Source organism: Necator americanus, chromosome X (assembly GCF_031761385.1).
Source record: "Necator americanus strain Aroian chromosome X, whole genome shotgun sequence".
Lineage (NCBI taxonomy): Eukaryota > Metazoa > Nematoda > Chromadorea > Rhabditida > Ancylostomatidae > Necator > Necator americanus.
This window is the reverse complement of record NC_087376.1, coordinates 19,019,943-19,035,242: the sequence shown is the minus strand read 5'-3', so window position 1 is coordinate 19,035,242 and position 15,300 is coordinate 19,019,943. Positions and strand designations below refer to the sequence as shown.

General features: G+C 42.1%; 4 protein-coding genes across 4 annotated transcripts in view; 1 reads left to right on the top strand and 3 right to left on the bottom strand.

The window, feature by feature from the left end:
• The window catches only part of RB195_024138 (uncharacterized protein), a gene marked incomplete at both ends in the record, with an annotated part of 35,187 nt that extends 33,722 nt beyond the window's left edge, over positions 1-1,465 (top strand). The window contains one exon of the mRNA XM_064211810.1: positions 1,322-1,465. Within this exon, the coding sequence (XP_064067691.1) occupies positions 1,322-1,465 (144 nt within the window). The remainder of the gene's footprint in view (positions 1-1,321) is intronic.
• A 3,470-nt stretch (positions 1,466-4,935) lies between these two features.
• RB195_024137 (uncharacterized protein) lies at positions 4,936-5,403 on the bottom strand (the record flags this gene model as incomplete). The annotated part of the gene is made up of 1 exon (XM_064211809.1): positions 4,936-5,403. One exon carries the CDS (start codon positions 5,401-5,403, stop codon positions 4,936-4,938), a length of 468 nt encoding a protein of 155 aa, XP_064067690.1.
• A 419-nt stretch (positions 5,404-5,822) lies between these two features.
• Positions 5,823-6,098, bottom strand: RB195_024136 (uncharacterized protein; the record flags this gene model as incomplete). The annotated part of the gene is made up of 1 exon (XM_064211808.1): positions 5,823-6,098. One exon carries the CDS (start codon positions 6,096-6,098, stop codon positions 5,823-5,825), a length of 276 nt encoding a protein of 91 aa, XP_064067689.1.
• A 24-nt stretch (positions 6,099-6,122) lies between these two features.
• Positions 6,123-6,677, bottom strand: RB195_024135 (uncharacterized protein; the record flags this gene model as incomplete). Its single annotated transcript, XM_064211807.1, has 1 exon — positions 6,123-6,677. One exon carries the CDS (start codon positions 6,675-6,677, stop codon positions 6,123-6,125), a length of 555 nt encoding a protein of 184 aa, XP_064067688.1.
• Between the last annotated feature and the right edge of the window lie 8,623 nt (positions 6,678-15,300).

Genomic DNA, 15,300 nt, shown 5'->3' with positions numbered 1-15,300 from the left:
CAGTTATATTTGAAACAAACAGAGGTAACGGCACGTCCACAGAATGGTGAATCATAAAAATCAAAACGAAGCCCTTTTGAAAACGCCAAATGTACTCTCAAAGTAGACTCTCGCAAAGTACCGTAGACTTTTGAGTATGCATCGCGACCTTGTTTTTGAAAAAAAAAACTTCCACAGACCAGCGACTGCCAGTAAGCTCTAATCAGAATGCAAACATTGATCGAACGGCTGGAGTCAGTGATTGGTGATATTCATGTTTTCGAAAATGCTATGGATTTTTTAAGCCTAGGACCTTCACTTTTGATAGCTTGGAATGTCAATGGAGCGGTCTTTCATAAAGTTGTAGGAGGCCTTCAGAGACTTAGGATTAAGGTCAAACATGAAAATACACCACAATCCACGTTTATAAGCAGAAAGTTGCTTCCCCCCTCTCCCATTCCCTCATACTTTTTATAAAGAACCCGAACCAGTTCGTGAAACCGATGTAAAGTTTGGAATTGTACCAGCGTGAGTGTTAGCTGCCTTCAACCAAGATCGAAATCAGCTGCAGAAAACTTAACTAGGCATCAATGGCAAGGGTTTCGAGAAGTCCGAGAACTAATATCCAATGGGACACTGCGTATCTCGGTGAGCGACAAAGGAGGAGAGTTTGTTATAATGTCGCAAAAAATAGATCGAGAAATAACTGAACGGCATTTAATGGATAATAGTATTTATCGCCAAGTTACAGAAAAATATTTTACTGCACAATATAAACGTCTAAACCATGTTTGGATGAGTGTGTTTAAGGCTGCTGGTATTGACGAAAGATTCCTTAACAGATTGAGAATAGAAACATCCAACTGTCCCGTTTTTTACAGCATGATTAAAACGCAAAGCTTCATTGAACGACCTAAGATTAATGTCAGCAGACACTTATAAAATAAGGCTAATAATGTGTTGTGTAGGACCAAAAGTGTCTTCTCATCTATCGAGCAGTTCACAATTCCGTGAGACATCTTAAAAATGCCAAAATCGAACAAAATTGTGTCATGGAGTCATTTGACGTGACGTCTTTGTACATAAATGTTCAAAACGTACATGCGTTACAAGCGTTGTCTGAATTGCCAGATAGATGCGGCCGTGCATAGAAACTTTTGGTCTAAGCAAATAACGCATAATGATCCTGGTCAACGTATGCCTTCAGTGCAACATTTTTAAATAGTCAAGAAAATATTACTCTCAAATAGGAGGACTTGCTCTGGACCAAAGGCTTGCTCCAGTTTTTGCCACTTGCGTTATGAGAAAAATAGAGCAACCAATAATTGAACGTCTTCTACAGATGTACTGCCGTTATATCGATGATTGCTTTATTGCAACATCAACGCAACCCGAAATGGACGAATGCCTTAAAATTTTGAATGAACGAATGAAGTACATGAATCTCACTCGAAAACAACCAAAAGATGATTGGCTGTCTTATTGAAAAGTTCAAATAAAACTGGCACAATGGATTGCAAGTGCGAAATTGCAAGTGTGAAATGGTGTCGCAAGGGAACCTCTAAAAGCGCACTGATGAACGCAACGTCTGCCCATACTATTGGCATGAAAAAAGGGAATTATCCGAAATATGGTCAAAACAGCAACAACAATGTGCACAAGGAATAGAGAATGGGGGAATCACTAGAACTAGCCATAAGCATAGCTAGTTCAACAGTTTTAGTTAGATTCTACGATAGGCAATGTGTCAGGGCGTTGCGTTGTTTGTCAGTTCGCTAAGACCGGAGATTGCACGAAAGTTGGAGTCATCTACCAAATAGAATGTCGAACGTGCAGACATCTATATTGGGAAATTTGAAAGGATGCTGAGCCTGCGCATCAAACAACATTTGGCTGGAAGAAGGCGTGGAAGTTGGATAACACCATTAGGCGCCACAAAAATGAGAAGCATGATGGAAATGAGTTTGAACTAAACTGCATGATATTGGCCCATGTGAGAAAATATCTGCTAGGAAGGCATTGGAAGCATTCTGGATTTCTGTCAGGAATCCAGCCATGAATAACAAAAATGAGTGCTTATCAATTACCAATGACTTCTTGCCGTTCGTAACACTGTGTGCTATAAGATTTTCCCACATGTAGTTCCTTAACGTTATCCAGACATCGGTACTTAAGAATATTGCATAGTGCGTAGATATCATTTGCTTTGGTGACAGTCTTTAAGAACGCTATGGTTCACCAGTCCCGCTAGTCGGTGAGAATGGTCAGTTTGTTTTCCTCTTGCGAGGTGTACTTAGAACAGTATCGAGGCTTGGCAAAAGGAGAGGAGGAGTTTGATGGGATATGCATGGCATCAAAGACCTCGAACCATTTTCAGGCCAATAATAAAGTTTCACTTAAACCTCGTTGGCATAACAAGAAAACATAAATACAGTTCCCACTCTCGAGTTTTCAGGAAAAGAGGACTTGGACCTGAGGAAGTAAGCGTTGTTAGAAAAACACAATTCTAATTTTACAGAATTGCCACTACTAATTTTCATTGATCAGTGAAGGAGAGCGAAGCGAACACCATAGAAAGTCTGAAGTCCGGCTTTAGTCGAACGTTCAGACTGTTATAAAACAATAACACAAATAATGTAATGCTTAGATTTAATGGTTTTGACAGCAAGTTGATTTTTTAGAAGGATCAAAATTTTAGGTAGCTACATATTTTCATTCAAAATATTCTTCAATTGTTTATTCAAAATAGTTTGTTTTCAAAACAGTTTCAAATTCAAAATAGTTTGTTTTCCACTTCAACTTTTATCGCTTTGTTTGTAATGATTATGACTATTTATACTAATTTCAGTTATTCAAGTATTCGATTGTGCTCGTTTTGACAGTTGACGAGAAAAACTCATGATTTTATTTAAACAGCTCACTCTAAAGCAAAGCTGTATGCATGCTGTATGCATTAGTTCAGAACGCATTGTGTGATTTTTACTCTTTTTCTTTATCATTTTTACTTATGATCTCGCATTTTTCTTTATCTCGATGTCTTTCATTTGTTTAATATTTTCTCAAACTACTTCTACTTCTACTACTACTACTACCAAAAGGTGTGAAATTTTTTGCTAAATGCTTTGAAAATACTTCGCACCCTCTATTTTCCTAACATTTTGCTTGCTTTGATATGTGTTTATTTAGAGGTATCACCCCACGAATCTGGCATGGCATGGATTTTCGTTGGGGTGTAACTATATCAGGCCGTAGATTATGAATACAAGGGTGGTTTCGCTCATCTCTGCTCATCTCTCCCTACATCACTGTAAATAGACGGCTTCTGAATGCGGTTCATTACGACGTCCTCTATTGAATCTAATCCATTCGGATAGGCAATTGATTTCATTCGACGAGTCGCAGGTGGGTGAGGGGCGCAAGGGTGGCACATTGCAGTAGAGAGCGTCGAAAGGAACCGCATTCCGAAGCCGTCTGTTTACAGTGATGCAGAAAGAGATGAGTGGAACCACCCCTGTATTCATAATCTACGACCCGATATAGGTATGTATACTCAACGAAAATCCGTGCCACACCAGATTCGTGGGGTGATGCCTTTAACTTCGACTACTCCTTCGTCATTTCCTCTTTGCTCTCTTCATTTTTCCTCTTCTTCCGGCCCCACTTATGCCCCCGCCTCCGTGCTGCTCCCACACCTATCTTACGTTCGCTTTGTTGAGAAATTCTCAATGCGCTCTTGACCCTATTTCGAACTGTTTCCATAGCACTGCGACCGATATGAAGTCCAGAGTAAAAAATCCACACGATCTTGTTTTTACATTGTGTCCTATAAGGCCTTTAACGAAAGAGCTGAATCTCAGAGTGGATGATAACGAAAGAAATAGGATAATATAAGTTTCCATTATATTTACAACATCTTTACTCAGATCATTTTTTAAACCAGCCTGATAGCAAATGAGTGACGTCGTCCCCCTTTGTTGAAGATGAGGGATTCGTTCTTTGTTTCCGAAGATGCAAATACATTACCTGGCGAACTGTTCAGCAGAGAATGCTGTCCATAGACGAACCGATGCAACTTTTGCACTGTGTTCTCCACTTGACCCTAGTTTTTTTTTGAGCAGATTTCGAGGAACGGCTTGCATGATAGATTACCGGAGATTTTTCGGATCCATTAGGGAGTCTATGAAGATCGACATGCGCCAAGAACAGACTCGATTAGACCGTGGTCCTAATGCGATCGAAAGACTAGCACTATGGTGTCCACTTGTGGACGAAATTCTTTATGATTAAGTTGTCGAAGCGGATAGCGAAAGTTGTAACAGAAGTTGTTCTTTTTAACGAATATTCTTGAAAAGTTGGCGAGAGAGGAAATTTGGCTGACTTTCCTTTGAGATAAAATATCTTGTAGATGCTCGCTTTTCACAGAACAATGTAAGCAAGCGACTTCCGTCTCCAGGAAAGATTCCGTTTCTTTGGACTAATAAAGAATTCATAGTTTTTCATTTCTCGCTAGGAAGGAGACCTATGTTGTGTCGATAGTTATTCTATTGACGACTGTCAGCATATGGATCAGTCCAATTAAGCGCAGCAGTAAGTGCGTCGATCTGCTGCTGCAAGATGCCAGGTGCAAGTTTCATCGCAGGGGATCACCTTGATCACCTTGACTCCCGTTGATCTTCGAACTGGTCGACCGGGCGCTAGTAATTCTTCCATTTGTCCCGATTGCGTGCCAGAATCGCCCAGTGGTTCCTTCTTTCGCGTGGGACACGAAGAGCATCATCATTTTCTTTGAAGAACTTTGTGAAGAAATCTGACCATCGGGTCGACAGTCTTCCTGTACTGCGCTTAATATCGCGGGGAACCCAGTCGCTCACGGCTCTGGTCCAATGGTTGTCGTTAAAGGGCATCACGTGTCCGGCCCACCTTATTTTACTTTCCTTGGCAAACGCGGCGGCGTCTCTAATCTTCGATCGCTGACGTAGGAGGGAACTTCGAATCCCGTCCCTCACTTGCGTGAAACGGGATACTCCTCTCACTCTCACTCTCAATTGCGCGTTCAACGACGCTCACCGCGTTTTCTTCCTGCTTGCGAAATGCCCAGGTTTCCGAAGCATAGGTCAAAGAAGGAAGTACGGTGGTGTTGACAGGGTGAGCACGGAGCCGGGTGTTCCTGGTCTTCTTCACTACATCCTCGATGTTCCTGTACGCTCCCCAAGCCGCTCTTCTCCTCTTGCCCAGCTCGGGGGTCAGGTCGTTCATCATGTTCAATTCCCGACTCAGATAAACATAGCTGGTGCATTCGGATATGTTCGTTCCGTTGAGCGTGAATGGGGCATCCGAGATCCATCCGTTCCGCATGAACATAGTCTTTTGCAGATTCAGCTGAAGACCGATGCATCCACATGTTTCGTCGAATTCGGTCAGCATTCGTTCCGCTTGGCTGATGTTAGGTGTTATCAGAACGATTTCATCAGCAAAGCGCAAATGGTGTAGCTGTCGACCTGCTGTCAGCCTTCACTCCCATGTCGTCCCATTCCAAATTTCGCATTGTGTTCTCGAGGGTGGCTGTGAATATTTTGGGTGAGATTGTATCACCCTGTCGGACCCCCCTCTTCACGTCAGTGATGATGTTCTTGTAGAATGGCGAAAATCCGGTCGTGAAGTTACTGTACAACTCTCGAAGTAGCTTTATGTAGTGAGTAGGGACGCCTTGGTTGTCCAAGGCTTCTACGACCGCTTCCGTCTCAACTAAGTCGAAGGCCTACTTCAAGTCGATGAAGGTGAGACAGAGCGACATCTTGTACTCTCGTGATACCTCGATGAATTTCGAAACAGTGTGAATGTGGTCAATCGTGCTGAATCCTTTTGGAAAACCCTGCTGGCTCGCATGGCTGTCCTTCATCCAAGACTTTTTCAATCCTATTAAGGATCACTCTTGTAAAGAGCTTATAGATGACGGACAGTAAGCAGATTGGACGATAGTTGCCAATGTCATGTGGAGCTCCCTTTTTATACAACAACACGGTCTTGCTGGTCTTCCACTGTTTAGGAACCTTGCATTCCGACTTGTAACGTGTGAAGATCCTCGCCAGGGTGTTGATGAGTACTGGCGGAAGGCTCATCAGGCGGAAGGCATTACAGTACCCTCAACCGGGTGACTCCCACGTCCAGCATAGAGAGGAGGGCTTCTGGAATTGCGAGTTCCCATGGATGGTCTTAGTCGTCATGATGAACTCGGAGAGCCTCTCCCCCTGTTCATTCCACTGTAGGCCGTGGATCCAGATGTGAAATTCCTCCGGCGTTCTTCTTGGGCCAACTTTGGCGTTGAAATCGCCAATTATGACCTTGTAGAAGGCATGATCTTCTCGGTAGAACTTCTCCAGGTCCATATAGAAAGTCTCGACTTCTTCTTCTTCTTCGTAGCCTGATGTTGGAGCGTAAGCGACGAAGATAGTCAATGCTGGCGTTGAACCATATCTTCTCATCCGCAGACGTCCGATTGGGGTCGTAAGTTGTTCGAAAGAGTCGATATTCTTTGCCATACTCGTGTTGACGAGGACCCCAACTCCACCAACACCTCTACTGTCACATGTTCCTAAGAACAGTTCTTCTCCAGTTTCATATACGGCGTTGAAAGGGTGACGTCGTCTCGTCTCGGTACGTCCGATGACATCATACTTGGTCTTCTTAGCTTGCATCATCAGATTCTATATCCTGCGATAGACTATTAAAACGATAAAAGTCCTCGGTCTATGTCGAAGGTCCGCAGTCTCGGCGAGTCTTCATCCATTTGAAATTTAAGGTTGACTTTGTGGAAGTCGAAATAGCAGAAATATCTTCCCTCCATTTAGCCTGGCAAAGCATCAAACAAATCTGAAGATTTGCGTCATCTACCAATATCTACTAATGCAGAGCGCAAAATTGTCCCTCCTTCCGAATTCAAGGACCTTTGGTGCCATAATCTTTGAGACCGTTAGAGGATATGAACATTTTTCTACACATGCAATTCTCAATTTCTACATATACGAAATAACCTCTAATCCTTTTGACTTCCTGAAGTTAATTTATGAAGTTCCATGATTCGGTTGGTAAATATTTTATGAATATGGGTTTTTTTTCTCGCATTACATTACCTATGTCAAAAATTACAAAAATTACATCACCAGCACTAGAAGCTACGATGCTGGCTACTCGCGCCACATCTACATATGTACATATACGTTAGTATATCTTCGTATAAAATATGTTATATATATATATATATATATATATATATATATATATATATATATATATATATATATATATATACCAGTCTGAGCCGGACTTCAGACTTTCTGTGGTGTTTGCTTCGCTCGCTTCACTGATCAAAACAAAAATTAATATTAGGGTTATTAGTTCTATGAAATTGGACTTGTGTATCTCCAACAATCTTTCTTTTTTATATTATAACTAAAAGCGAAAGATATCATAGTCTCCTTTCTAAACGCGTCAGTTCTACATTTGGAGAACATTCGAACTTCAACTTCAAAAACTCCTTATCAATATATCAGCCTGAACGCTAAAGCCGGACTTCAGGCTTTTTTTTTTTGGTGTTCGCTTCGCTCACCTTCACCGATCAATAAGAAATAACAGTAGCGACATTTTTTGTAAGACTAAAATTTCTTTTTTCTATCAACGCTCTTCAATTTTTTTTTACCTGGAAATTTAAGCACACATGTAAGATTTTATGGTTTTTCCCTAAGCGCCTCAGTTCTACATTTGAAGAACAATCAAACTTGACTTTATATCTATGTTTCTCTCAAACCTCCAAAATTTGGGAACATATTATTCGAAGTATGAGTTTACTCTGTTCTCAACTATAGCAAAGAATGACGTACTAACATGAAATGACATTGAATATCACTTTTGTAATGATAAAAATAACTTTCTACGTCAGATCCCGTAAACCATTGGCTACAATGTATTGTATTTGATCAGCCGTTCGCACGTGTGTTTCCTCTTTTTGAACAAAGGATGTTAGCAGTATCGGAAAAATATGCTTTGAAATCGATACGTGAATGAGTCATAGAAACCCATTCTATCGCCAAACATATGAGAGAAACTAACTTGCCTTATCAAAGCCAACATACATAGCCACACAGCTTTAGACAATGGTGAAAAGGTAGAGTGCTCGTTTATCAGGTGCATGGCGACGATTCGGCACTTCAGCGTTGCAGAGTTTTGCATAATTATGGAGTATTTTCGTCACACACACAAAAACACACACACACACACAGTTTAAGCGCGTTATTATATAGCATGATTATACACAACATTTAAAAGCATCACGCGAATTATTGGTTTTGCTCCTGTTTTTTTACAAACAGTTATCAAAGAATGATGTTTTGGCATAAAATGACGTGAAAGACATAATACTACTGATAAAGATAACGTTCCATGTCAGATCACATAAACATCTTCCTACTATTTAAGCAGTCGCTTGCATGTGTGTTTCCACTTTCTGAGAGAGGCATGCTACAAACTTGAGGCGAACGAAGAAGGAAATAGACGCGAAGAGGAGTCATGAAGGCGAAAAGCAAAGCGCCAAGCGGCCAAGGTTATTGCGCCTGCAACCACATATCCTTTGCGTCATGCACACGAAGTTATTGCGCACCAAGCCGACGCCGCGGGACCCGTTGCAGCCTCTTTTATACGTATCTTGTGCCGGCACACCAATCTGAACCCGATAGACCCGTATTACCCATATTATAGCTGTCGCCCCCATGTAATAGCTATCTGGCGCCATCGCGCCAATCCGACGCCGGTGGACCCCACCCCATAGTATAGCTATCTGGCGCGAGCGCACCAATCGGACGCCGGTGGACCCGTCGCAGCCCCTTCTATAGGTATCTGGTGCCAGCGCGCCAATACGACGCCGGTGGACCCCGTATTACCCATATTATAGCTGTCGCACCCCATATAATAGCTATCTGGGGCCGGTGGACCCGTCGCAGCTACTTCTATAAGTACCTGGCGCCGGCGCGCCAATCCGACGCGGTTGGTCCCGTTGCATCCCATATTATAGCTATCTGACGCTGGGTGGACCTGTCGCACCTCCTTTTTTGAATTTCGGGACACACACACGGACTAAGCTCGTTATTATATACCATGATATACATAATATATAATATATATAATAACGAGCTTAGTCCCTGTCGGCGCCAGATACCTATAGAAGGGGTGCGACGGGTCAACCGGCGCCACATACCTATAGAAGGGGTGCGAGGGGTCCACCGGCGCCAGATACATATGGAAGGGGGTGCGACGGGTCCAATGGCGTCAGATTTCTGCGCCGGCGCCAGATTGTCATAATATCGGGTGCGGCGGATCCACCGGCGTCGGTGGGCCCGGTCATTGGAGCGCAATAACTTAGTGTGCATAACGCAAAAGATAAATGGTTGGAGCCGCTTCATAGACGTGGCCACCGAGCGCTTTGCTCTTCACCTTTATGACTCCTCCGCTTGCCTATGTCCTTCTTTGTTCGCCTCAAGTTTGTAGTATGCCGTTCTCAGGAAGTGGAAACACGCATACAAACGGCTGCTTAAATAATAGCAAGATGCTTATGTGATCTGACGTGGAACGTTATCTTTACCATGAAGATGATGTCTTTCACGTCATTTAATGTTAAAACATCATTCTGTGATAACTGTTGGGAGAAATATTGGAGGAATACCAATACTTCGAGTAATGCTTTCTAATTGTATCTATATTATTCTGGCATCGAAGGAGTGTTTGTAGCTGATGGTCGAATATTCTCCAAATGTAGAATTGACGCGTTTAGAAGGAAAACTCCGTAATGTTTCAAAAGCGTTGTTAAAATAACACAAATCTAATTTTACAGAAAACACCAGTACTATTAACTTTCATTGATCAGTCAAGAGGAGCGAAGCTAAAACCACCGAAAGTATATATATATATATATATATATATATATATATATATATATATAACGTTAAGTCGGTTGCATTGCTCGGAAGAGTGGAAGAGAAGAATTTATAAACACTGAAAGGATGACTCCGATGCAGTGGATACTATAAATTGCCACAAACTGCTACGGTGTAAGTACCTCTATGAAATGTGAAATCCATCTTCTAAAAATAGTATTTTTAAAAACTTTGGAGACCTCATATGTTCCTCCACAAAATGATCCGAATATTTGAAGAAGGGAAATTCTGAATATATAATTCTACAAATCCTGCGTCCTTGTCTCAAACTCTTCGTTTTCCTGGATATGATAGACGAGCCTATACAAGAAAATCTGTTTTATTTTTTCGCGGTGTATATTTCGGGTTCACAAGTTGATGGCAAGATTCTCTGTCTGTAGTTCCGAAGAGGAAAAAACACCGTATACTAATGAGAAACCTACATGTTTATGGTCATTTCGATACATTTTGTAGTTTTTATATCATTTACTTTATTCAGGAAGTGCTCGGAAGTGGCTTTTGGTTGTACACAGGCGGGGGAGGATTTTGTTTCCATGTCAGCGTCTTTTTCTTGTTTCGAGAGCATATTACGGCTTATCTGCGACGTTCTCACCAGCCAGTGCCTCACAGTGAATTGGCCACATTGCCGTTATAGCCCATTTGAATATAGTCTTGTATTTATTGAAACGTAAAATCCTTCTCAGGTTGTTGTTGCTGCGATCTTGTCTTTGCTAAACGCTATGATTTCTTGTTTTAGCATAAACGCTTGTGGATTTGAATTGCCCATTTGAATCTAGGCTGCAACTACAGCCTAGGGTTAAATTGGAAGTTGACGACAATGCACATTTTCGCGTTGTGCAACATAGTTAATGTGCTGTTTATTTGCTGCTTATTTGATGCTCGGAGCACTAATATTACATCAATTTCTCATGCAGTCAGAATTTCCTTAATCGTTCTGCAGAACTGATATCTTATCCTTTGTTCTTTTGGATCAAGGCACGGCGCAGACGAAGTTGTTAGATCTTTATTCTTAGCCTGCGTTTGGATGAGTTTCCCTTCTTCAGTCTAGAAGGGTGAAGCCGCGGGTCCTTCATCCGAACAAACTTTTCTCCGCCCATCAAATCCTAATAGGGCGAGTGTAGTGTTGCGGTTAGAGATTCCGCTTCCTGCACGATCGATCGGAGGTTGGAATCCGCCCTAATGCTCACTAAGCTCCTCATCCTTCCGTGGTTGGTAAATTACACTTCATTCTTTATCCCTTACCATATCTTACTTCCCGTTTTTCATCAGATGGTTGGAAGTGAGAAAGGTGCCTTAAGATCAGAGGGGATTTTTGTTAGCTGTTAGATAGCTGTGGTAAAGTGACAAACACATTTAAACAACAGGACAATCTTTAACAGGAGTGCAGCTTGCACGTAATTTGATGCATTTCTGCTAGGGATTCATTTTTGGGCTCTTGGTGTGGATTGAAAATGCCTCAGGAGCTTTGCGTACTGCAAAGGAAGGACCATGCGTCATAATAGTGATCTTAATAACATCGAAATTGGATCCGTTATCACACCGCATCCGACGGTCATTCGAAGGCAGCACAGCACCGAAAATGATAGTGTTGGGATGTTTCCACCAAGAGAAATAGGATAATGTGTTTATTTCACGACGTTTAGCGTAATCACGGCCAATTCTCAACAGTAATCCAATAATGAGCCGTGCGAGACAGCCTTGGTTGCACCGGTTTTCATAGCAATGTATCACGTTGCGCGGTAGTAAGTGAACAACTCCGTCGTTGAGCAACGTTTACAATCCAATTGATGCAACTCAAGTAGTAGAAGCTCCATTAACTGCAGTCTCGACGGGAAATCTTACGCTAAGCAATCTTTAGCAAGGACTCATACGCAGTCGATATTTGCACGAAACCAAACTGCGAGGGTTGTCTGAATAACAAAGTAGGTGATTGTGTGAGTACATGTATTGTATATCTGATTTCTGTCAGGATTCTGATAGGATAAATACATAGGAGACCAGATCCACTGCTCGGCTGAAGGAACACTTGAATGGTAAAAGGAAATTCTGTGCATCAGGTGACTGTATTGCGTGGCGTATTAACGAAACCAATTTCGATGTTAAGATGATCATTCCGTGTGAACCTCGCGTTGCGGCGCGAAAAGCTTTAGAGTAGTCTTAGAAGCAGACCGAGAGTCCAAAAGTGAATCGCAAATAGAAATGCATCTCAATCACGTCGAAAGTGTCCTTCTATTGAAGGTTGTGCTATTGTTTGATTGTGCCCCCCTCCTCTGATCCTAAGGTACGATTTAAACTTTCAAGTCTAACCGTGAGATCCAGAAGTGTATTAAGGGTCTAATTTGTTGGACGAAGAAGTTTGTTCTGATAAACCGTTTTCGATTTCACCCTTTTAGGACCTTAAGAAGGCGAACTCGCCGAAACGTCAGCTAAGAAAATCTGGGAACCTCGTGAGAGAGCCAATTCGAAACAATATACGCGATATATACGATGACTATCGTCATGCTCAGGTTTATTGAAAGTTGAACATGAAGATTGTTATTTTATTTGCTCATCACTGCTCACTGTCGTTGTAACATTCCCTCACCGTGACGCGTTACTGCAAGGATATGTTGTATAGGGAACTGTAAATCCAATCTTTCATCTAATTATAAGTTGGAATGGACTCAGTTGAATCACTGTTCCGAAGTATGTCGTATTTGTGACCAACATCACGACGTGCAGCATTTCTGCACGAATCGTTTGGGCAAACTCTTTGCCATAAAGCACCTAGAGAGTGAATATTGTAGTGTTATATGAATACTAAGATGAGTATGGTTATGTGAATAGCGGTGCGTTGCAAAGCAAATACATTTGTAATCAACGTGGGTTTACTGTCGTTGGACGTATTAATGCAGTCTTGAAGTTTGCTTTAAATTTTAAGAATTAACGTAAAGCACTGTTGATGTCTTATCTTCTTGTTCTACGAACATCCAATTGAAGACCGCGGACACTTAGTTCGCATCCTCTATGGTGGCTGAGAAACGCAACGTCCCCCCACTAGGCGACGCTTCCTGGAAACTGTCTATCAATTTTAGCAATTTTCTTCGCAAATTCGTCATTTTGACGACAGAGACAGGACCGGGAGCAGAGAAAGCAACAAACGCTTACCAACATTACATAACAACAGAACCGTTCACACCTCTTTAGCAGACCTGTACTACTGCCTGCACTCGTAGACTCGAAAGTCAATAAAATCGATAATGGCCTAGAGGCATCGTCCACGATGTTCCGATTATCGTAATCAGGACCGCCAGCTACCCACAAAAGCAAGGTTTCTTCAATATCCATAGCTATTGCCGGAGAGCATCGGATCAACTGATCAGTGATGAGTTTCCCGACCTGGCAGCAAACCCTTTTCGTTTTGAAATCGTCCCAGAAATGTGGACAACTTGTCAGTTGTGGCTTACTGCTTACATTTCTAACAAATGTTCTAGGAGCACATCAGCGTGGTTGGTTGGTGGTTGTGGTTGTCAAAGATTTGTTCGAATACGTGCAGGATAAAGAGTGATTTGGGACATTACCCTCTTTCAAAGTTGCTGTAATAGTTCTTCTTTACTGCCACTGCAATATACTGGAAGCCTTCTGTGTTTCGAAATGCAACGTCGAAAATTTGCTGAAGAACAATGGGCAAATGTAAAATTCGATAGCTGATAGAAGCAAAAAACGGAAAGTAGTAAAAGTAAACTAGCTGAAATGTTGTTGAAATATTTCCAGTTTGTAAAATCTTAAATATCTTTAAATAGTCATTGAAGGCCATAATGCGACAACAAAAAGAAGAATGAGGTGCACAGGTCGAATTAAAGAGGAACAACCAAAAAGAAAAACGAAAAGATTGACATTTTGTTTCGAAAATTTGAGAATGAAACCATGCAGGTTGAACACCCCACTGAGACAAATTTTTGTAGAAGTAGAAAGTTGAAACTACAAGACAAGACGAAGAGTTTAATGTTTCATAGTTTTCAGCAGTTTAAAGGTGGATTTAATGGAATTGTATAGTCGAAAAAGCCCAGATGCACATTATTAGGATTGATAAAAACTTGATAAGAACCCTTTGAGAAATACACTTGGTAATGTCTTATAACCACTGGTCTCCCTCATTAGAGGAATCAGAGACGGTACGTGGCGCGTCCCCAGGTGGTGCACAGGAGGCTAATCGCGGACCAAAAACGACTTTGTACCTGCCCTGAAACGCAGGTGGATTCAGGGTTTTCAATTTTTATGCAAAAAAGTAATGGAAAAGAGTCTGAATTACCTAGCGCCAGTCATCATCAGCACACTGGCGAGGCTCTCCACTCGTCATCTGTCGGAATTCAAGGTTCCTAAGCAATGGAAAACCTGCAAGACCGTGCTTTTGTATAAGAAGGGAGACCCACAAGACATCGGCAACTATCGCTCAATCTGCTTACCGTCTGTCATCCTCAAGCTCTTCACAAGAGTGATCCTTAATAGGATTGAAAAAGTCTTGGATGAAGGACAGCCATGTGAGCAAGCAGGGTTTCGGAAAGGTTCAGTACGACTGACCACATACACACGGTTTCAAAACTCATAGAAGTATCGCGAGAGTACAAGATACCGCTGTGCCTCACTTTCATTGATTTGAAGAAAGCCTTTGATACAGTTGAGAATTAGGCGGTCATATCGGCCTTGGACAACCAACGCGTCCCTACTCCATACATAAAGGTACTTCGTGAGTTGTATAGCAACTTCACGACCATTCTACAATGATGTCATAATCGACGTGAAGAGAGGGGTTCGTCAGGGTGACACAATTTCACCCAAAATATTCTGTCCCACTCTCGAGAACGCGGTGCGAGGATTGGAATGGGAGTAAAGGTTGACGGCCGGCATTTACACCATCGACGTTCCGTTGATCCTTCTTATAACACCAAGTATCAACCAGGCGGAACGGATGCTGTCCGGATTTGATGAGAAGAGTAAAAAGATCGGTTTTCAGTTGAACCTAGACAAGACAATGTTTATGAGGAATGGATGGGTTTCTGATGCCCCATTCACGCTCATCGGAACTAATATATTCGAACGCTCCAGCTTTGCATATCTAGGTTGAGAAATCAACATGATGAACGACGTGACCTCCGAGCTGGGCAGAATGAAACGTGCAGCCTGGGGAGCATTCAAAAGTATCGAGGATGTAATGAAGACGACCAAGAACATCTCACCTACTCAACACCACCGTTCTTCCTGCTTTGACCTACGCTTCGGAAACGTGAAAGTTTCGCAAGCAGGAGGAAAATGTGATCGGTGTCATAGAACGCGGAACTGAAAGGGTGATGTTAGGAGT